Source organism: Carassius carassius, chromosome 12 (genome assembly GCF_963082965.1).
Source record: "Carassius carassius chromosome 12, fCarCar2.1, whole genome shotgun sequence".
Lineage (NCBI taxonomy): Eukaryota > Metazoa > Chordata > Actinopteri > Cypriniformes > Cyprinidae > Carassius > Carassius carassius.
Window position 1 is genome coordinate 11,569,334 of NC_081766.1, and position 23,800 is coordinate 11,593,133.

Here is a 23,800-nt window from a genome sequence, read left to right on the forward strand (position 1 = left end):
AAAATCCACCCAGCGTTTTTTTTTATATACTAAGATCTTTACCCGTTTCTCAAATTGAGCTGATGTCAGATGCTTGTGCTCAGATGCCTCTTTGTGACGTCACACATAAAGGCCCCTCCCATGATAGTTTGATTGACAGTAGCGTTTCAGCACAGACTGGACTGGTGTCTTACCTTAGACCCACCCTGAGTGAGCTGTCATCAGTCCGCCATTGTTTCACCACCGGAGCAGATGTAGACAAGAATATCTCCTAAGCGATTGAGGTGTTCTGTTGTTGGATGTAATCATAGACTGTAAAAAAAGATGGATGACGCATCTCCACTTCCTTCCACTGTAGAAAAGTGAAGCCAAAGCATCTCAGTATGGCCGCTGAGATTCATTTGGAGTCTGCGCAGTAGTGTCGTGAGGTGGAGCCGCTTTATCAAACTCCCGCCCAAACTCCTGAAGACCCAATAATAAACCATAACGATATGCCCCATTGTTATATCATGAAATTACTAGCTAAAATCAAACTTAGCACAAAATACTAACAATTGAACATACATCAGTGTGATAACTACCTTGAATAACCAAAACCATCTTTCAGAAAATTGAATTAGGAGTGTAATTAATTTTTTTATTATGACTCAAGTCCCGTTCGTTTACATGGAGAGGGTGGTGTTTATGACCTGGACTGCACTTAACCACCAGGGGGCGATCAAAGAGCCTGCAGCTTAATTTTTTAAGACTTGTGCGACACACCTGGCTGTAATAATGAACATAGCAGTCATCATTTACTCCTGACATCTGAGCCACTGAAGTCAGTGGATTACATTTGTTTTTGAAGGGAATGTGCACCCAATCTACCTAAATGCATCTTCACACGAATCATTCGTGGTGCAGCTTCACCTACAGAAAAAGTTAGTATAAGGGTTTCTTTAAATAATCTTGGCAAATCACCTTTCCTATTAATGTGCTAATTAGCAAGTTTCACGATGAATGTGGCTATAGTAAACCATTTCGTTGAGAGCGGCTCGAAATAGAGGGGCAGGGTCAGCAGAGCTCATTAACATTTAAAGGAAATTGCTACCAAATGGGTTGTTCTGAAAATAGCTGTTTTTGACAAGGATAAAAAATGTGTTTTTAACACTAACATTAAGAAATTTTAACCAAACTATGTTACAGACTTTTCATTAAGACCCTAAAGAATCATATCACATGTGGAAAATGAACATCCGATGACCCCTTTTAAAAATATTTTTCTATTAATGGCCTTTTATTTTTACAAGTAACATAAATCACAAATATTTCATCACTTTGAAGCAGATGTTTTATTGAATTTATTCAGTGCTCTTAAAAGCATGAAATGGACTTAGATTTTCCACTATGTTTGACGTCACAGCTCAGTGTTGTTGCTAGTAAAAGGGTTGGGACCACATGTATTTTGTGGAAGGGATAAAAACAAACAATATAATATGAGAACAAAACGTTAAACCAACTGGGTTAATTCTACCATGGACAATGTCAAGTTAAGAACTCAGTTGTTTCCTGTCACTACATTCCCCACAGCAGATGTTTTTTTGTACCTAATGCCATAGATCTTCCTGTTCATGTCTTGCTTTTTTTTTTTTGATCACCTTAAATCTTTTCTTTAAAGAAAAACATTCTTGTCTCTTCGTCCTTGTTGTCTGCATTTGCCTTTACAAAGTTAATGGGGCGTAATCTCAAGCATAAAAGAAAACACTTGCAGCACGCATAGATTTCCCTGTAGATTGCCCCTTAATCATTAAGGTCATCCACCGGGAGAGAAGAAAAGGAACTCAACAACAACCAAACAAAAACAAAAGAAGGGTATTAAGCTGTTGCCATCTTTATCCTACTGCCAGCTGTTTTTATAGTACTAGTCGTTGCCGTGTTTTATAGCTCATTAAAGCGGTCTCAGTTAGGTCCAGCTCCTTTAAAAAGGAGATTTCTCTCAAAACAGGAAGATTTCTTATATATATATTTCAATGGGAGTCCCCCTCCCATTGGTCCAGGATGCATGATCAGACATTGTGGTCTTGGCTTTTTCGCTTAATGAGAAAATTTTGGCCTGTGCATAGAATGTGAACTTTTAAACCAATATTAGCATAAGTAATTAGCACCAACTTGCTTTTGTGAGCTTGAATTCATGGATTTTCATGAATTAACATACAGTCTGTTTCTAATGTGTATGTGATAACACTTTGCATTCATGTTTAATTAGTTAACATTTAGTTCATTAGATATCAAAGCAATTTTACAGCATTTATTAATCTAGAATATTGCTAATTTATATATATATATATATATATATATATATATATATATATATATATATATATATATATATATATATATAATAAAATAAGGATTTAAATTGATATAACTTGTAGATATTAAAAAATGTAATACACATAGAAACTAGGTAGGTATTTATTGTTGCATTGATATCAACATTATAATACAATTGCAAAGTTTTACCACATTTCATATATTAGTACATTTAATTTAATTTTAGATTCATCTTCGTTGTTATATTTGTACCCCCTTAAAAATATATGAAAATAGTCCCTCAAAAGTTATATATTCAATGCTTATTACATGTCTTTTGAATTCTGTACTCTGAAAACTCGAGTCAAATATTTTTGACTGCCAAATTGTAGAATTTTATTATTGTTTTCTTATTTTACAAGGAGCCATAAACAGGATAATGCCATCTGTCTATCATTATCACAAAATAAACCATTTTAGGAAGGGGGTCCTTGGTGTCCTCATCACCCTGTCATGTTTTATTTTGCTCTCAATTGTCCTGTTATTGATCTGAGCAGAGAGGTGGTCTGAGATATAACCTGTCTGAGATAAGACTGACCATGCTGCTTTGAATCTCAAAGAGCTATGGTCCCATATTTTCACAGAGATATGGCTCCATTCCTATTATGCCCATAATCCACCTCTTCTTTTGATTTACAATCATGTCAAAAACAGTCTTTGGTGAAAGACAATATTTTTCCACAAATGTTTCGCTGGACCTGCATGGAGGTAAAAAAGCAAGATTAGTTTCTCATAAATTAGAGGTATGTTTTATGGTTTAATTTCACATAAATCATGAGCTTATTTGAGTACCTTGATGTCTTATACTGAGAAACAAGGTCAAACTACTGCTCTGAATGCTTTAAATGAAATCAGACCATAGGAGGGACTGCTAATCTTGTGCGTTAACTGTAAACTATCTGTGTTTGTCAGACGTGTCTAGCCTAGCTCTGTCCATTTGGCTGAACTCCCATAAAATGTGGATATTTCCTAAATAAAAAGGTTATTTACTCAAATCTAGTATAACCGCTGTAAATGGCCTGTCTGGGGTGGAGCATAATGTCCAAAAGAGAAAGATTTTCGCAGATGCCCACATAAACCAAATTCTGTTTTTAATTAGTAAACGCATTCTGTTTTTCCTTTAAAATCTAATAATTTATAAGCTACAATTTCGTCATTTTTCTTAAACTGCTGAACATATGCACAGATTTGAAATAGTTATAAATGTCACATTGTTTTAAGCTTTTTATTACATTATTTGAATATAAAACCAGATGCCGATGTGTTACTTTTCAGCAGGTGTGGGAAGCATTTTAATGTTCTGAATGTGGGTGGAACATTAGACAACACTGATAACAGATGTACTGTTCTTTCTGGTAATCCTAGCTGAGGTGGTCCCATTTTACAGGATGGTGCACACTGTTTTATGCAGCAATATTTAGGAAAACAAATCAGTTTCATTTACTCACAGACTCCTGACTTTTTTTAGATTAAAGATAACTTGAACATTTACACCTCATTGTTCTGTCAGGTTAAAGTTTATATTGTTGCATCAACTGCTGAGATGTTAATTTGGGTTATTTTTCAGGTGGAATGATTCTTAATCCCTCCTACTTTGGAACCAAAGGACACAACAACACCATGATCCATGAGATGGGTCATATTTTGGGACTGTACCATGTGTTTAAGGGTGTGAGTGAACGTGAGTCATGTGATGACCCCTGTCAAGAGACCACCGCATCCATGGAGACGGGAGACCTGTGTGCTGATACAACACCCACCCCAAAGTCTAAAGTTTGTCATGACCCTGATCCTGTCAATGACACATGTGGCCTTACCCAATACAAAAACACACCATACAACAACTACATGAGTTACACAGGTAGTCATGATCAGGTTACTGCTTCTGTTTGCTCACCAAAACCATTTTTTATATTGATGTTAATTTCACTTAGTGGTACAAGTAATACCTACATGCATGCAGTGTGAAACACTACCATTCAAAAGTTTGGCATCAGTACATTATTCAGTACAAGTATTTATTTTATTTTATTTATTTATTTGATTGTTTATTTATTTATTTATTTATTTATTTATTTTTTGAATGAAGATTCTTGTGTTCACCAAGGGTACATTTTTGTTCAAACAGATAGTCAAGAACAATAACATTGTGAAATTTTATTTTCATATAAAATGTTTTCTATTTTAATATGTTTTATAATGTAATTTATTCCTGCAGTAATAAAGCTGCCATTACTCCAGTCTTTAGAGTCACATGATCCTTCAGAAATCATTCTAATATGCTGATTTGGTGCTCAAGAGACATTTCTTATTACTATCACAGTTGGAAATTGGTTGTGCTGCTAAATTAATTATCTAAACCTTTATAAAATGTCTTTTTTCAGGATCATTTAAAAATATTTTTTTACACAATTCAGTCAATTTAATGAATCTTTGCTGCATACAAGTAGCAGTTCCTTCAAAAGAAAAATAAAATAATATATATATATATATATATATATATATATAAACAAACTCAGTGTTGATATTTATGTGTGAAATATTTTAACCTTTTTTTATTACAGATGATGACTGTACAAACCATTTTACACCCAATCAAGTAGCTCGGATGCACTGCTATATTGATTTAGCCTACAAAACCTGGCTCCATGGTAGAAAGCCCACCCCTGTTCCTCTTGCACCAGTGGTGATTGGTCAAGATGCAGATTCCGTCACCATTCATTGGGTGAACCCAATCAGTGGGCCACTTGCCCACAGGTAAAGTGAGGAACATACAACCCGAATTCCGGAAAAGTTGGGACGTTTTTTAAATTTTAATAAAATGAAAACTAAAAGACTTTCAAATCACATGAGCCAATATTTTATTCACAATAGAACATAGATAACATAGAAAATGTTTAAACTGAGAAAGTTTACAATTTTATGCACAAAATGAGCTCATTTCAATTTTGATTTCTGCTACAGGTCTCAAAATAGTTGGGACGGGGCATGTTTACCATGGTGTAGCATCTCCTTTTCTTTTCAAAACAGTTTGAAGACGTCTGGGCATTGAGGCTATGAGTTGCTGGAGTTTTGCTGTTGGAATTTGGTCCCATTCTTGCCTTATATAGATTTCCAGCTGCTGAAGAGTTTGTGGTCGTCTTTGACGTATTTTTCGTTTAATGATGCGCCAAATGTTCTCTATAGGTGAAAGATCTGGACTGCAGGCAGGCCAGGTTAGCACCCGGACTCTTCTACGACGAAGCCATGCTGTTGTTATAGCTGCAGTATGTGGTTTTGCCTTGTCCTGCTGAAATAAACAAGGCCTTCCCTGAAATAAACGTTGTTTGGAGGGAAGCATATGTTGCTCTAAAACCTTTATATACCTTTCAGCATTCACAGAGCCTTCCAAAACATGCAAGCTGCCCATACCGTATGCACTTATGCACCTCCATACCATCAGAGATGCTGGCTTTTGAACTGAACGCTGATAACATGCTGGAAGGTCTCCCTCCTCTTTAGCCCGGAGGACACGGCGTCCGTGATTTCCAACAAGAATGTCAAATTTGGACTCGTCTGACCATAAAACACTATTCCACTTTGAAATAGTCCATTTTAAATGAGCCTTGGCCCACAGGACACGACGGCGCTTCTGGACCATGTTCACATATGGCTTCCTTTTTGCATGATAGAGCTTTAGTTGGCATCTGCTGATGGCACGGCGGATTGTGTTTATCGACAGTGGTTTCTGAAAGTATTCCTGGGCCCATTTAGTAATGTCATTGACACAATCATGCCGATGAGTGATGCAGTGTCGTCTGAGAGCCCGAAGACCACGGGCATCCAATAAAGGTCTCCGGCCTTGTCCCTTACGCACAGAGATTTCTCCAGTTTCTCTGAATCTTTTGGTGATGTTATGCACTGTAGATGATGAGATTTGCAAAGCCTTTGCAATTTGACGTTGAGGAACATTGTTTTTAAAGTTTTCCACAATTTTTTTACGCAGTCTTTCACAGATTGGAGAGCCTCTGCCCATCTTTACTTCTGAGAGACTCTGCTTCTCTAAGACAAAGCTTTTATAGCTAATCATGTTACAGACCTGATATCAATTAACTTAATTAATCACTAGATGTTCTCCCAGCTGAATCTTTTCAAAACTGCTTGCTTTTTTAGCCATTTGTTGCCCCCGTGCCAACTTTTTTGAGACCTGTAGCAGGCATTAAATTTTAAATGAGCTAATTAAGTGGATAATAGTGTAAAATTTCTCAGTTTAAACATTTGCTACATTATCTATGTTCTATTGTGAATAAAATATTGGCTCATGTGATTTGAAATTCCTTTAGTTTTCATTTTATTAAAATTTAAAAAACGTCCCAACTTTTCCGGAATTCGGGTTGTACATATAACAGACAAAGAGGAAATAAATGTTTGTCTGTACAAATATTTATCCATTCATGTTGCACAATTTCTTGTATTCTCAAAGCTGTTATGGGAAATTCACTTAGATTCCCCATGCAAATTGATTTTGATCTGATTTGGTTTACAATGATTATGATTATGATGATCATGATTATGCTAACTAAAGTAAATATAGTTAGGTTAGAAATGTTCCACTATAACATGCTGTTTTGCGATGCAAAAACCACTTTTTATTCCCAAACTGTCTGCAATGCAGTTTAACTGGGTGTTTAATTTTGTTAAATACCACAATAGGGTATTTAAATTAAATTATTTAATTTTATTAAATGTGAACACAAGAAACAGGTGCATTGTTGTGTCCTATATGTGATTCCATTGCTATCCAAATAATCAGGAAGAGCATGTGATGTGATGTATTTTGAGTTAGCCCCCCCCCCCCCCCCCCAACACACACTTTTTGATCTTTCACTACCTTTGACAACTTTTTAAAAAAAAAGCTATTCTCTGTGGCTGTGTAGGGAAGGTGACATAAACTGTCATCTCTGTGATGAAAACGGAGCGTTCCATCAATACGCCCATGAGGCCACTTCTCCTCACGCCTGTGATTCCACTGGATACTGGACACCAGAGGAAGCAGTGGGTAAGTACTCATATTATTACGATGTTATTACACAACTTTACTTCATACTTGTAAACACAGACAGGTAGAAAGGTAAACCATAAAAAAGGCTCATTGCTGTTGGGCTGTATATCAGCGCGTTTGAAATCCCATTTGGTCAATCAAATAAGAGGACCAGGACTAACTGCTGTATTATAGTTTTTACATCATGATCCAACAATGTTCTTCCACATGCATATGTCATGAATCATAAGATACTGTGTGCATGACTGAATGCCGTCTCTGACATAATTGTTGTTTTACGTGTGCTTGATCCTCAGCACACCACTGAATATGTCACAAATGATTGTCAATGTAAAAAAAAAAAAATCTGCTCATTGATTAATGAGGATGAAGCCCTGGCTTCTTTCTCTGAACTTGTGCATTCACATTCAGGTGGATCGTTCAGTCTCATGCGGGCCATGTTGCATGCAAGTCTGGAATAATTCAGGAAATAAATCATTAAATCATTATTGCCTGGATGAAGAAAACTTTTTTGCCATCAATGAATAAAAAAGGCCATTGGCACAGCTTCAAGATTTGGTAATATTGGGTGGCATCCAGAAGCGGCCCGTCATAAAAAGCAATGTTTATCCTGTGTAGCTTTTCAACTTTATTCCTCACCTAACAGATGTTACCGATTATTCTAATCAGAAATCTCTTAGCATCTGGTCTGCCCGTTCACTGATATGTGATACCGATAAGATTGTGCTTTAAAAAGTCCACCCAAAATATAGAAATCCATCCCCGGTATGCAGTCATTTTCATAAAGCACAGTATCAAGAGAGAGGTCAAACATAAAATTATCCAGCTAGGTGGTAGTGGAGAGTGATTTTTGGCCTGGAGTCTTGTTTTGAGAAACAGATTGATGAGAAATGAAGTCTTAAATTAAAAAAAAAAAAATTATATCTCTAAGAAAACAATATCTTTGCGATATTAATGATGAATGAGATTTAAAACCATCGGTTCAGATAAATAATGGTAACCTGTTGTTTTTGGTTTATTTTTAAAAACATGATAAAGTGCATGATGACTACCAAATGCGAATAATTTTGTGACTTTAAGAGCAATATGATAGCACTGTTTGTGTACAATGAAATAATGCTCATGGCAATACCATGGTAAATAATTTGATAACTGTATTAACGCAGGCCAATTCGATACCAACAAATCATACAGTACTTGTACCTCAGATCTCACATCTTGTAACGCTCATCCCTGCTTACCTGTACCATAGCATCTGTATGTACTATAAGGCAACTTTTTGAGAAATAAGTTTTGATCCAGGGTGAGCAGAGACCTGGTTAAGGCTGCTGAAAGAAGGAAGGATAACATGCTCACAGATCTTGCCGCATTACTTTTCCCTATGGGAGCATTATACCACATCTGATACAATCATTACTTCTACCTTGTGTGGAGGCCCTTGCTCTGTTTATCTGACCAATTGGGTTTTATGGTTTGCCTTGGCCTGCTGCTGCTTACCCTGTACACATCCACACATGAGGCCACGCTTGATGCAAAGGAGTGCTCTGTGACTCAAGGCTGCTGTCTGTCTATCTGTCTCTCTCGACCTGGAATACATTTTAATCCATCATTGTAAAACCTTTTGGAGGCAGAGGATTCACATGGCCTGAAATTAATACTTGTGCTCTTTATATTAATACGAAATAGTTCACTAAACAGTTGTATTTCTTCAGCATGTAGTATTTGGGCACAAAAATGTCTGATCTATTAATTAACCCCCTGCAGTTCAGTTTAACCAGGCTGTTTGTATCTCCTTTCTGTGAAAATTATATTTATTATTGATAATTTATTATTACAGGTTTATCAAGGGAAAAACTGTGCTTTTTGCCTGGAATAATTAACAACACACTGTTTTTGGCTGCAAGCATGATGAGATTGCTTTAGTACTAATATCCAGTAAACAACCAAAACAGTATAAATAATAGGATTTTCTGACAGGACAATGTCCTAGAAAAGCAAACTTTAAGACTTTTTGTTTGTTTGTTTGTTTTGCCCATTTTTCTATTTTTTTTTTTTCATTTTTATAAACTTTTATTTATAAATTTATTTATAAAGAGATGGTTTATGCTCCATATTTTTTTTTACAACTTTTTAAAATACTTTTATTCTCCAAGGGTGCATTAAATTGATCAAAAGTGACATTGAATACATCAATAATGTTACAAAAGATTAAATAAATTGTGCTCTTTTTAACTTTTTGAAGTATCTGGATCGCAGTGGTGGAGCAAAGCTGTGCAGTCAAAATTGTAGTAATCTGCTGCTCAGGCGTTGTTCATGTGCATAATTAAATGTCGCCATCAGTGGACATAGATAAGTATAAGTGAAGTTCCCCTGATGTGTTTGCGAGAGTGCCGCCCAAGGGCTCTCCTGGGATTACCTTCCCCTCCTGTTCTTCAGGCCACCGAAGGCATTAAACTCTTATTTTAATAAATTATTTTGTGAGCCCTGTCTGTCCCAATAAAGGTGCCAATCTGTCTCCTTTGCCAAGTTGCACCTGAGTCTTACGGTCGATTGAGGTCTGGGGAAATGTGCTTCACATCCATTGCCAAGACGTGCGTTTTTTTCCCCAGACAGTCTGTTTTGTATTTTCCCTTTCACTCGGTTTCTCCCTCTTAGCCAACCCATTCTCACTCCAAAGGCGCCAAAAACCGAAGCATGGTCAAGCACCCCTAGCGTCACTTTTATGACGCCAAATGTGCCTCTCAGCGTCGAAATATCGACCCACTACGACCTTCATTGCTTTCAGTGGGGAAACTTTTGGCGTCAGAATTTCGACGCGAGGGCATGAGATGTTTATCGCTATGAAATCACGTTCAAGAAGTCTCATTCAGCACACATCGCGATACTTGCTATCAGTTCCACAGTTTGGGTGAGTAGTCGTAAATACGCTCTTTTAATGCCTTTTATAAAATGTATTTTGTCTTCTTTATTAATCAGATTAGCGCCATATGTTTAATCGCTGTTTTATATCGGTCATCCGCGGCTGTCTTTGAGTTTCATTGTGTTTAAATAAATGAACACAGCTGCTAATTAGTGTGATTAAACTCTATCTGTCACGTGACGTGACATAGACCTTCGATCCGTTTTATATTAATTTCAGGTTCAATGATGTAAGTTGTATTTGTAGTAAAATCATGGTAATCACAAACTTACAATAGTAATAAATGAAATGTGAAGTTAAAACACAGTAAACGGGACATTTACCATGTTTTTACCACAGTAACTGTAGTTTTACTATGGTATATTAATAATCAATACAACAATACAATAATCACCAAACCAGCTATGTTTGTATCACTGTAATGTTAGTGTTTTTATGTGCTTTTATATGACAGATATCACAGTAATCATATGTTCTGTACCATGCTTTTAATACCTTTTATGGTAAATCCAAAAAAATAAAAATAAAAAAAATAAAAAAATAATAAAAAGTGTATTTTTTTCATCTTGCAGTTTATTCATATCAGTTTATATCTAAATATTTTGCTGTATATAACATTCTGTATATAATTCAATTTTATTTTCTCTCCCCTTTTTTATTATTTTTATTTTTAGCTGAAAAGACATAAAGGAAGCATTCAGCCCAGTGGTGTTTCTGGAGAGGTATTCCTTCAGAAATGGAGAAGACAGAAAGCTGCGGAGGCAGACATTTGCAGCAGTAAGTCTGTGATAGTTTGTATCTTTTATCAAACATTCCTGCTGTTATAATTTGTACAGCATTTGTTGTTTCTTAAACTGTTGCACTGTCCAAATACCCACAAATGCCATCTTTGCACTTGACCACTTGATTACTTTTTTGACGTCTTTCCTGTATTTGGCCTAGTGTTCTAGTGAGCATGATGACCATAAGTATGTGTCAAAGTTTTCATGACCTGATGACTGTGTTTCCCAATCCAGGTCCTGGATGAACACCGAGAACACCGAGAACAAGATGAACACCGAGCCGAGCCAGATAACGAACAAAACATTGACTCATTCACGAGTCAAGAACCGTTTCTGTCAGACGCATCCGATTCGTGAACTGAGGAGCTGATGATACTGCGCATGTGTGATTCAGCGTGAAGCAGACCGACACACAGGGCGTCTGAACTAAACTGATTCTTTTGGTGATTGATTCTGAACTGATTCTGTGCTAGTGTTATGAGCGCGGGTAAACCGAAGGCTTGAATCAAGGGCAATCATCGCAAATGACGCCATTATACGTCGAGCGCAAAAGAACCTGTGAACCGTTTTCTTCAACCGGTTTATTGAATCGAAACTGTCCAAAAGAACTACTGGTGATCCGAAAACCGATGCAACGGGTTCTTCACTCGTAAACGAGTCAGTCTATTGTTCGCTATCTGGCTCGGCTCGGTGTTCATCTTCAGTTCTCTCTTCACAGCAGTTCAGTCAGTGTACTGTTTGAGTGCATGCATTACTCCGGGATATTGGTTTGTTTGAACTCAGAGGGAGTGTTAGCCACATAAAAAAAAAAAAATGTTAACAGCTTAAGTCATTTGTGGATTAATGTGTATTAGAGATGCGAACCGTTTAAAACGATTCAGTTCGATTTGGTGAACTGAATGATTCGTTCTCGAACCGGATATCCAGCTGCTTTGTTTTGAACTCTCTCTCACAACAGACACGGAAGAGAAGACAATGCTGAATAAAGTCGTCGTTTTTGCTATTTTTGGACCAAAATGTATTTTCGATGCTTCAAAAAATTCTAACCGACCCTCTGATGTCACATGGACTACTTTCTTAACTTTCTGGACATGGACAGTATACCATTCACACAGCTTCAATGGAGGGACTGAGAGCTCTCGGACTAAATCTAAAATATCTTAAACTGTGTTCCAAAGATAAACGGAGGTTTTACGGGTTTGAAACAACATCAGGGTAAGTTATTAATTACATAAATTTGCTATCTGGGTGAACTAACCCTTTAATGTATTTTTGATGATAATTATTTTCCTTGAATCTTATTTGTCTTGATGCTACTTTATCAACTTTATAGTCTATGCTTCAATAAAATGAAACCGGTGAATATTGTGTTCTGAAGATTCTTGGTAAATACATAATTTTACTAGGTAGGCTCATATGTGTTTATTTTAGACTTGAAAAAACTACATATTAATTATTGGGATTATTTTTTTACTTAAGACATAAACATTTTTGATCGGATTAATAACATCTGGGACATCAGTACACCAGAAAGTTATTTTTTATATTTAAGTAACAAATATGCAAATTTTTTGTGAAATAAAGGGAGTTATGAGATTAATTATTTTGCATTACAAGATGTTGCCATGGGCTTTATTGTTACAAATACTTGAGGGATAACTGAGAATGTAGCAGGAATGATCAACATGGATCCTGTACTGTATTCAAACCAAGAGCACGCACATTACTGATGTCCAGCATCTGAGGAGCAAGATACGGGGGTGAGGAGGAAATTTTTACACTGATTTTTGCTAATTAGTATATATATATATATATATATATATATATATATATATTAATATTCTTAGCACTGCATGAATTTGTCCTTGTGTAAGAGTGAAGTATCACAATGTGCAAAATTGTCCTTGATTACTGCTTTTTTAAAGTGGGGAATAGATAAAGGCAAGTTGTTGCAGGTTCATCCATTATATTTATTGCCATTTACTTCAAAAATCAAATAAATAATCTATTATTTTCATTATTAAATAATTTCTTTCAAATTTTTCCATGTTTCATCAGATGGCCTCACAATGTCCTGTCAAAAGGTATAATAGCCATGATGTAAGAATAGAAAACGGAGGACTGTGAAAACTGTCAGATATAAATGTGACTCAGCTCAGTTTGTTGTCCATAATGAGGAGAATACATATATGTAGGTTTTACTGCCCTTCTACCCCCAGGGGCCCAGTAGCACCCCCCGGAAGAGCCTAAAACTGTACATTTCAAATGGCTGTAAATCAGAGTCCAATTAACATATCAAACAGAAAATGGGCAGGATTATTACTTATGCTATGCTGATAAAATAATGTTGAGCTCATTTTTCAGAAATAAATGGAAAGCTGGCATAAAGGCATTTTAAATATTGCTCACTGTAAAATACCACATTTCAGCCTGCCTCTCAAATATATCATATAGGTTTGCACAATGAACATATTTAGATATCCAGTTTTCCTTAAAATAAATAATTTATTTAGTTTCGTTAATAAAAAGTTTTAAACTACATTAGCCACATGCCTCCGTCGTTCTATCTATGGAAAGGCAAAACTAGGGGCTGTTTTTTGTAGTTCATTGAAGTTATCTTCAATACCACGACTTAGGTGCCCTTGAGCAAGGCATCGAACCCCCAACTGCTCCCCGGGCGCCGCAGCATAAATGGCTGCCCACTGCTCCGGGTGTGTGCTCACAGTGTGTGTGTGTGTTCACTGCTCTGTGTGTGTGCACTTCGGATGGGTTAAATGCAGAGCACAAATTCTGAGTATGGGTCACCATACTTGGCTGAATGTCACTTCACTTTCACTTTCACTTTATGCTTAGGGTTAGGGTTAGGATCTCGCTTAAGATGTAATTTTTCTCAAGATAGCAACACTTCACTGTTAACTTAATATATTAATAATGTGATGATAGCAGCAAAACATACTTTTTAACATGATGCGCTGTTTAATATGGGTTAAAAGATCCTGAAAATTCACAGCCAATGACATCAAAGCTGAGCAGCGGTGTCACACTTCCTTATCCATTTATGTCAGATGTCTTTCGTTTTTCGGCTGATGGGATAGATCCGGTTAATAATAGATTAAATTTGCTACTTATTAAATTCTGTTTTATTAACGTCTACACCTTCCTCCATTGTTCAGCTTGACAAAAATTGGGAAATATTGATGTGCACATGCCCAGCAGTCGCAGTTGTATCCAACAGATAGATTCCTCTCATTAAATATAAAACAGATTTTTAAGATTTTGATTATTTTTTTTGACCAAAGACAAATATATTTACTAATCAAATGATGTGCTTTTAAAATGTACATTGTATATTACATTGTGTTTTAAAGTTAAAATCATTCATATTTGCGTTTCTGTGATTTACCATTCTCTACCATTTGAACTCTAGGAATAAAAACAGAAAGAATAAATGAATGAATGAATGAATGAACAAATAAATACATAAAGCATAATGAACATGCATATTTTTGTAAGGATCTTCCATTATTTATTGATATGTCAAACTCATTTAAAGACGTACCAAAATTACTATTGAACAAACACCTGCTACCTTTGACAATAACATCATGAATTCACTTCATGACTGGAACTAGGGGATGATTGTGTATGAATATCTCCTTTACTAAAACTCTTAATTAAAGTCTAAAAAGTTTACTGTATGAAGCTTGAAAAAGAGAACACAATGCTTTATCAATACGAAAAATCTACAGTGTTATCTGAAAACAATCCTGTAAGACAGAAAGGAAGGAAATATTATTAAATTACTTGCAACTTGTACATTACACTGGGTTTTGTTTAGACCATAAAAGCAGCCTCTGTAAAGATGCTGTATAATTAAATGTTAAATGCATCCACAGTGTTGGGGAGTAACTAGTTACATGTAACGGCGTTACGTAATTTAATTACAAAATTATTGTAACTGTAATTAGTTACAGTTACTAAGAAAAAATGAGTAATTAAATTACAGTTACTTATGAAATTTTTAACGATTACAAAGGGGATTACATTTGAATATTTACACACATCCACATACAGATTTAACTGATTTATTTCCCAAATTGCACTGACTATTCTGAGACATACCGCCCTAATAATTTCCCGAATGCTGAAATACAGTCTGGTTCGTAGAATCCAGTCATAAAAACGGAATGCCTAACGCGGACGGAATATGTCACATTTTGGATGACTAAATCAAAAGTAGGTCAGTACACTTGAATCAAAACATGACATGGACAAGTGTCTGTGAATATAAAGCCCCAAAAATGCAATATATGACTCCTGCACATTCTGCGTGTCTGTGGAAATCAGGCGCGGACTGGACACCGGGAGAACCGGGACAATTCCCGGAGTCCTGGCAGCCGATTTTGCCCCACTATTTAATATCATTATTGTATAATTGCCTGCCGAATGTACTAAAGCGATCATTTGCGAATCCGCCATTTGATAATTAAATCTCTAATAAATCATGAAGTGTTAGTCATGACGCGCGCGCTCTCTGCGCCTCCGCCAAACGGTTTGGATCAGACTCAGAGTAATCAATGCAAGAGAGAGGGAGAGGGAGAGGGAGAGGGAGAGGGAGAGGGAGAGAGAGAGAGAGAGAGAGAGAGAGAGAGAGAGAGAGAGAGAGAGAGAGAGAGAGAGAGAGAGAGAGAGAGAGAGAGAGAGAGAAAGAGAGAGAGAGAGAGAGAGAGAGAGAGAGAGAGAGAGACTGGAGCAGAGAAGCAGAACTCCTGTTCGGGTTTCAGGTCAGTTTCATCTGTAAAGATGCTTTTTTGTCATTGTTTTTTTTATTTATTTAATCAAGCAGCAGCACGTTGCTCATCAGTCATCACTCAAAATACTATATAAAGGACATCATTATTATCTGTTGTAATGTTACAGTAGGAATTTAGCTGAAAAAAAATCAGATTTTTTTTTATAGGTTTAGGGGGAGCTACGACAGACAACAACACAACCCTTACGAAAATTAACATTTTAATATTTAACTATAAATCCAGAGAAAATGGTTACTATTGGTTAACTGTGGTAACCAAAAATGTAAAATTATTTTACAAATGTATTTATTTAAAAATAAATACAAATCCATTTGCAAAAAAAAATAATGTTATTTTACTTTTATATAGGCTAATAAAAGCATGTTTAACTTTTGTAAGGGAAAAACATGACTCGTGTACAGTATTAGGATTTTTCTATAAAGATATTGTAGTATTGTAGAGTATTGTATTGTAAAGTATAGTTTTGTTCAATCTTGAGTATTAAAGTCATGAGAGAGATGGATAACAGGGCAAAATAAAGAGACTGAAGAGAAAAATGGAAGTGAAGGTGCAGTTCAGGAGAGAAATTTTAATTATTTTGCATGTCCCCAAATTAAAGATTTAAACCTTTTTTGTCAGGTCCATACAAAAAATAGTTTTGTCCATGAATTTGTTTGTATGAGTCTGAATTTTCCAGTCTGAATTTTTTTCCCAGTCTGCCCCTCCTGTAAATGAATGGCAAAGACATGGTTTCATTTATCACACGTAGGCCTACTGAAGCTCGCAGTGTTTTCAACCTCTGCCGCCTCAATATAGGAGTACACGAGCACATAAACATAATTTCTAGAACTGCTCTGTGTCACTTCATGTGCATTTTACTTATTTTGAGAAAACTATCATCATATACAGAGACAGCAGTTTCAAAAAAACACCAATGTTTCAGGAGTTTATTACACAGAATACGTCACATGCTTATTAGATAACTGTATTTAAGTTGATGTATATGCTTTTATTTATTATTCTTTAATTTTCACAAATTTATAAAAGTAATCAAAAAGTACTCAAAAGTAATTAGTTACTTTACTTTAATAAAGTAATTGAAAAAGTTACACTACTATTACATTTTAAACAAGGTAACTTGTAATCTGTAACCTATTACATTTCCAAAGTAACCTTCCCAACACTGTGCATTAATTATTGAAAGCAAGTAATTAATAGCAAGCTATAGTCATATGAATTCTTTTGATAGTGTCAGATGAGACAGTCCTGGGGATTGTACAATATCATACAAGTGTTAAACTGAATTATTAAGACTATGATGTGCGACTGTGTTTAGGGTTCATTTTTAAGACTTTGACCCTGTCCAGATACCCACACTTGCAGTCTTGGCCACTTGAGAGTGTGTGTACATGACAGTGTGTGCACAAGACTGTCCCCGGTCTTATTAATGCCAAAGCACAGCGTCCTTAGCACACACTAAACCTCTCCAATACTGCTCCGGAGCGCTATACAACGCTTAGTGTATCCCATCATACATCATGTTTTGGAATAAATCGTCAGACTTTTTGCCGAGATCTCACAAGAGGTCACAGAAAGCTGTCCAATGTACAGTATGTGAAATATTGATAATTAGATATTAAAAATCTCTGTAAACACATAAGTGTCCCATAAGGCAGTGGCTCCCAATCCTGGTCCTGGAGAACCCCAACACTGCACATTTGAGATGTCTCCCTGATCAAACACACCTGATTCAACTCATCAGCTCATCAGTGAAGACTCCAAGACCTCAAAAGTGTGTTTGTCAGATAAGAGAGACACCAAAACCGTGCAGTGTTGGGGTTCTCCAGGACCTGGATTGGGAAACACAGTCATCAGGTCATGAAAACTTTGACACATACTTATGGTCATCATGCTCACTAGAACACTAGGCCAAATACAGGAAAGACGTCAAAAAAGTAATCAAGTGGTCAAGTGCAAAGATGGCAAGTGTGGGTATTTGGACAGTGCAACAGTTTAAGAAACAACAAATGCTGTACAAATTATAACAGCAGGAATGTTTGATAAAAGATACAAACTATCACAGACTTACTGCTGCAAATGTCTGCCTCCGCAGCTTTCTGTCTTCTCCATTTCTGAAGGAATACCTCTCCAGAAACACCACTGGGCTGAATGCTTCCTTTATGTCTTTTCAGCTAAAAATAAAAATAATAAAAAAGGGGAGAGAAAATAAAATTGAATTATATACAGAATGTTATATACAGCAAAATATTTAGATATAAACTGATATGAATAAACTGCAAGATGAAAAAATACACTTTTTATTATTTTTTTTATTTTTATTTTTTTGGATTTACCATAAAAGGTATTAAAAGCATGGTACAGAACATATGATTACTGTGATATCTGTCATATAAAAGCACATAAAAACACTAACATTACAGTGATACAAATATAGGTGGTTTGGTGATTATTGTATTGTTGTATTGATTATTAATATACCATAGTAAAACTACAGTTACTGTGGTGAAAACATGGTAAATGTCCCGTTTACTGTGTTTTAACTTCACATTTCATTTATTACTATTGTAAGTGTCGTGGTTACCATGATATCACTACGAATACAACTTACATCATTGAACCTGAAATTAATATAAAACGGATCAAAGGTCTATGTCACATCACGTGACAGATAGAGTTTAATCACACTAATTAGCAGCTGTGTTCATTTATTTAAACACAATGAAACTCAAAGACAGCCGTGGATGACCGATATAAAACAGCGATTAAACATATGGCGCTAATCTGATTAATAAAGAAGACAGAATACATTTTATAAAAAGCATTAAAAGAGCGTATTTACGACTACTCACCCAAACTGTGGAACTGATAGCAAGTATCGCGATGTGTGCTGAATGAGACTTCTTGAACGTGATTTCATAGCGATAAACATCTCACGTCCTCGCGTCGAAATTCTGACGCCAAAAGTTTCCCCACTGAAAGCAATGAAGGTCGTAGTGGGTCGATATTTCGACGCTGAGAGGCACATTTGGCGTCATAAAAGTGACGCTAGGGGCGCTTGACCATGCTTCGGTTTTTGACGCCTTTGGAGTGAGAATGGGTTGTCTTAGCCTCCCATCCTGTCTCTTTTTAAAAATTGTCATAACAAGATTGAAAATTCAATAGATTAAATGGTTGTTCATGATAAAAGCACAGAATTGCTCAATTCCGAAAATCTAGCGAGCTGCCTGCAGATGCAGCATTTTAAGGGGTGTACCTAATGCAAATACTGTTTTAAAAAAGGTTTGCAACTTAATTATGCTGCCTTCTTTGTTTTAATTCTAATAAGGCAGAATCAGATAAATCCTCCACAAAGAAGGTAATCCCAGAATGCATTCTGATGAACACAATTTACATTTAATTTACTACTGAAAAGTATCAATACAAATTAAATGGTTTTTACTCAATTAATCATTTGGCTTTTTGTGTATTCTATCTATTTTAATGCTTATTGGACTACCCTTGTGTTAGCTTAGCAATTTGCTAACATCCGTTTCTATAGGCATAATTTGTGAGTGGGAGCTCAATTTGTGTAGCATGTGGATTTGCTGCACGCCATATCAATTCCAAATCAGTCATTTATGAGGTTTCAGGACAGAGTGCACATATAAATTCAGTGTACAAAGCAGTCCACTCTTTTGTCATGTTTTTGAATGCATTGCTATGGAATTGCCCGTTTTAGGGCTAAAATGCCTTTTTTATCATAATGAATTGGTTCATTCTTTCAGGTGTATGTCCCATTTGCCAAAAAGATTCTTAGCGTTTGATGGCGAGTTACAGTATTTTCTTTTTGGCTTTGAATGTGGTTTGCGTGTGTTTTTGCAGGGGCCCCTGATGTGTACCAGCCATGTGAGCCCAGCATGCAAGCCTGGAGTCCTGAATTTAACCTGTATGAGCCCAACATGACTACGCCATGCCCTCAGATTGAGGGCTGCCTGCTGGAATTGCACTTCCTTCACCCGGTTGTTCCTGACAGTTTGACCGCATGGATCACTTACACCTCAGCCAGTGAGTACTGTCTGAATATATCAAACACCTGACATTATTGGAATATACACTACTGTTTAGAAGTTTGGCATCACTAAGATTTTTATTTATTTTTATTTTTTGTTTTAGAAATAAATTAATACTTTTATTTAGCAAGGGCATAATAAATTGATCAAAAGTGAGAAAGACTTTTGCATTGTTATTTATGTTTCAGGTAAATGCTGCTGTCCTTTTGAAATTTCCAATCACAGTTTCCACAAAAATATCAAGCAGCACAACTGCTTTCAACATTTATTATAATAACGATTATTTCTTGAGCACCGTTTTAAATGATTGAGCAGCATATCAAAATTATTTCTAAAGGATCATTTGACATTGAAGACTGAAGTTATGGCTTCTCACAATTCAGCTCTGCCATCACAGGAATAAATTATATTTTAAAATATATTTAAAATAAAATGTACAGTAATAATATTTCACAAAATTACTTTTTTTTTTAATCAAATAAATGCAGATATAATGAGCATAAAAAGACTTACCAACCCCAAACTTATGAACAATGTGTAGGAATTTTTTATATGAATGAATTCTTCTGTTTTTTTTTTCTTCCACAGATCAAAAGGCAATTGCTAATATCATGTTCATAATGGAAAATGGCGAGAGGGTCCACACAGGTCCTAAGCATGCTTCCTGTGACATTCCTTTGACCCTTCATTTACATACTAGTAAGAAGGTCAAGGCTGTTAAAATCTCCACCTTTGATAAGAAGCTCGAGATCGATGCTGTTTTGCTGACCTCGCGGCCCCAAAGTCCTCTCTGCTCCAGCTGCCGCCACCTTCTCTACAGAGTGCTCCGAGAACCACCAATCAGAGAAGATCAGAGTCCTGTAATCATCAAACAGCCCACATACACTGACAGGTAAGAATATGTGTCTGTGTATTATTAACAATATCACTTTATTTTGTACGTAGACACTTTGAAAGACTATATTTTTAAATACTTACCGTATTTTCCGGACTATAAGTCGCACTTTTTTTTCATAGTTTGGCTGGTCCTGCGACTTATAGTCAGGTGCGACTTATTTATCAAAATTAATTTGACAAGAAACCGAGAGAAATGAACCAAGTGAAAACATTACCGTCTACAGCCTCAGTGCTCAGTGCTCAGTGCTCCTGTAGTCTACACTGAAGACATAGAGCGCCCTCTCGCGGCTGTAGAAGGTAATGTTTTCTCTTGGTTCTAAATAAATGTGACTTATAGTCCAGTGCGACTTATATATGTTTTTTTTCCTCATCATGACGTATTTTTGGACTGATGCGACTTATACTCAGGTGCGACTTATAGTCCGAAAAATACGGTATTTGAAATTGGTGAGTCATTAGTAATACTGTCAAGTGTTTTCAAATAATAATGTCTCTGTCATGTTTTTAATTATGTTTTAGTTGATTTACAGAATTTCTGAGAGTATTATTTTAAGTGTGGCTTGAGTATAAATGCTGAACATGTTGTGTTACTAAAACTGAAATTGAATTGTATCTTCAGCATATCACTATTCGAAGCGATGTCTGAAAAAATCATGGATTTGACATTGTCATTTCATTAGTCATTAATTTTACAAGCATAAAAAAGATCAACAACCAATTTCTGTTCTGTTCATGTCACTTTTTATTCTGTATGCTCCAATACAAATTCATCAACGGTCACTGGATTGTCGTCTTGCAATAGGTGAAAATGTCCAGAGATTAATAGTGTGGATCAGAGAATGTAGCATTTCCAGAAAAGTCCTGTAAGCTCAGAAAGATGGAAACTCTACTGAGAATTGGGCTATGTGGATAAGGAAAGGAAAGAAAGACAGATTAGATATGAGAGAGAGAGAGAGAGAGAGAGAGAGAGGTACAATGAAACCCTGAAATATAAACCAAATGTTACTCGTAGAAACAGTAAACACCCATGGCTGTTTGCAGCTCATCTGAAATTGTTTCCAATCTTTCGCTGAAGGGAGTTGTGTGCTTGATGTTGTTAGTGTCCAGTAAGTGAGAGACCTGTCATTTGGCATGGGAGACAAAAGACTGACAACAAGTATAGTGGAAAAAAGGGAGTTGGAGTGAAGATGGGTTTGTGGGAAAGTAGGCTACAGTGCCTCCGTGAGGTCTACAGCAAAAACAAAACACTTACCATGAAATGAGTGAGGTAACAAGAGGCCAGTGAAGGGAGGTACTTAACCTTCAGAAAATGTTGATCGTTAACCTTGGCAGGGCCCATACCAAATATTATATGAGCTGTTTTATGTTCTATGCATTTTATATGATGTTTGCGGCTTTTGCCAGCATTTATGGCACATTAATATTAAATCCCAATTTTGTATGATATTTGTGTGATTTTGTTATATTAAAGAAATAAATAAATAATACTTATAAAGTATATAAATATAAATTAATACAATTATAAAGATCAAAATTTTGTTTCATTGTTTTGAATACCATTCAAAAATTTGTGGATGGTTTTTGAAAAGTCTGTTATGCCCACCAAGACTGCATTTATTTTAGCAAAAATAGAGTAAAAACAGTATCATAGTGCAATATTACTACTTTAAAATGTAATTTAAAGTAACTTTTTTTATATATGTTTAATTTATTGAAAAGAACAACATATATAAATAAATAAATAAATAGAACTGCCAAATAAAATATGTTATATCTTACTAGAGGAGGTCTTGTGCTGGAAGTCCCTGCCTTTCTCTATACGCTATGAAGAAATAAATAAATGTATTATGTTACTAGCACAAAATCCTTCATTGGATCTCCCTTTGCTACCTCAGAACAATAGTTTTAAGTAGTCTCTCCCCCCTTTTCTGTCCCTGAAAGTAATCCATAATTAATAAGGGCAATATGTTGAGTAATAAGACCCACTGGAGAAAGTTAGCTAGGCATCATCTTACCACAGTACGGAAAAGGACTGAATTCAAACAAGCCTTGCCAATCATGGCAAGACTCTTTTTACAGAGTCATTCAATCAAGTCAGATCGATACCCCCGAGGTACATCTCAGTGTGACATGCAGTGATAGCCTTACTGGGATTAAATATAGATCAAGTAGGCTACAGTGGCATGCAAAAGTTTGGGAACCCCTGCAGAATCTGTGAAAATGTGAATAATTTGAACAAAAGAGAGATCATACAAAATGCCTGTTATTTTTTATTTATTGTCCTGAGTAAGATATTGTACATAAAATTGTACATTTTTTTTTTTTTTTTGTGATGGCTGTTCATGAGTCCCTTGTTTGTTCTGAACATTTAAACTGGGCAATGTTCTTCAAGACCGGGACATACCAAGCTGACTTTAAAGAACTAGCGGCGAAGAAAGCCGATGGTGTTGTTGCCTCATGTTGGCAGCGTCGGCCCAAAAAGCTGTGCCCGAACACACTGCACAGACTACTGCAAACTAACACGTTCGTTCTGCGCATGCGTAAGAGGAACGAGCTGTCCATATCAGCAGCTAACAATTGTATATATTCAACACTCAAAAGGAGAAACTGAAACAAAGATATACGAGATAAATGCAGATATACAAAAGGTAAACAAAGTTGCGCTTGCTTACCATTTTGAATATCAGTAACGTTGATAACTTTAATTTTAGTTATTTAATAATTTTAGGCAGCTCATGTTGTTATGAAAACATTTGCGTATAAGAATGATTTGGGAAAGAGCCTTCTCTCTGTACCGCCTTCATTTACATACATGTTTTCTTCACTTTTGCTTTAATTCTCGGCACTGACTCATTTGCTAAACTGAACATCCAATCAAAGCTCTCTCCCTCACTGATGGCCCCGACATCTCAATCGGGCAAACTGCCACCGATGTGAGCCAGACAAGAGCCGACGAGTCGAACACA

At 36.0% G+C, this 23,800-nt stretch overlaps 1 protein-coding gene across 1 annotated transcript in view; it reads left to right on the forward strand.

Moving 5' to 3' along the window:
* pappa2 (pappalysin 2) overlaps positions 1-23,800 on the forward strand; it is a 72,306-nt gene that overhangs the window by 10,821 nt on the left and 37,685 nt on the right. The window contains exons 4-8 of the mRNA XM_059563468.1: positions 3,899-4,192; positions 4,896-5,088; positions 7,248-7,369; positions 19,750-19,932; positions 20,526-20,829. Of these exons, the coding sequence (XP_059419451.1) occupies positions 3,899-4,192; positions 4,896-5,088; positions 7,248-7,369; positions 19,750-19,932; positions 20,526-20,829 (1,096 nt within the window). The remainder of the gene's footprint in view (positions 1-3,898; positions 4,193-4,895; positions 5,089-7,247; positions 7,370-19,749; positions 19,933-20,525; positions 20,830-23,800) is intronic.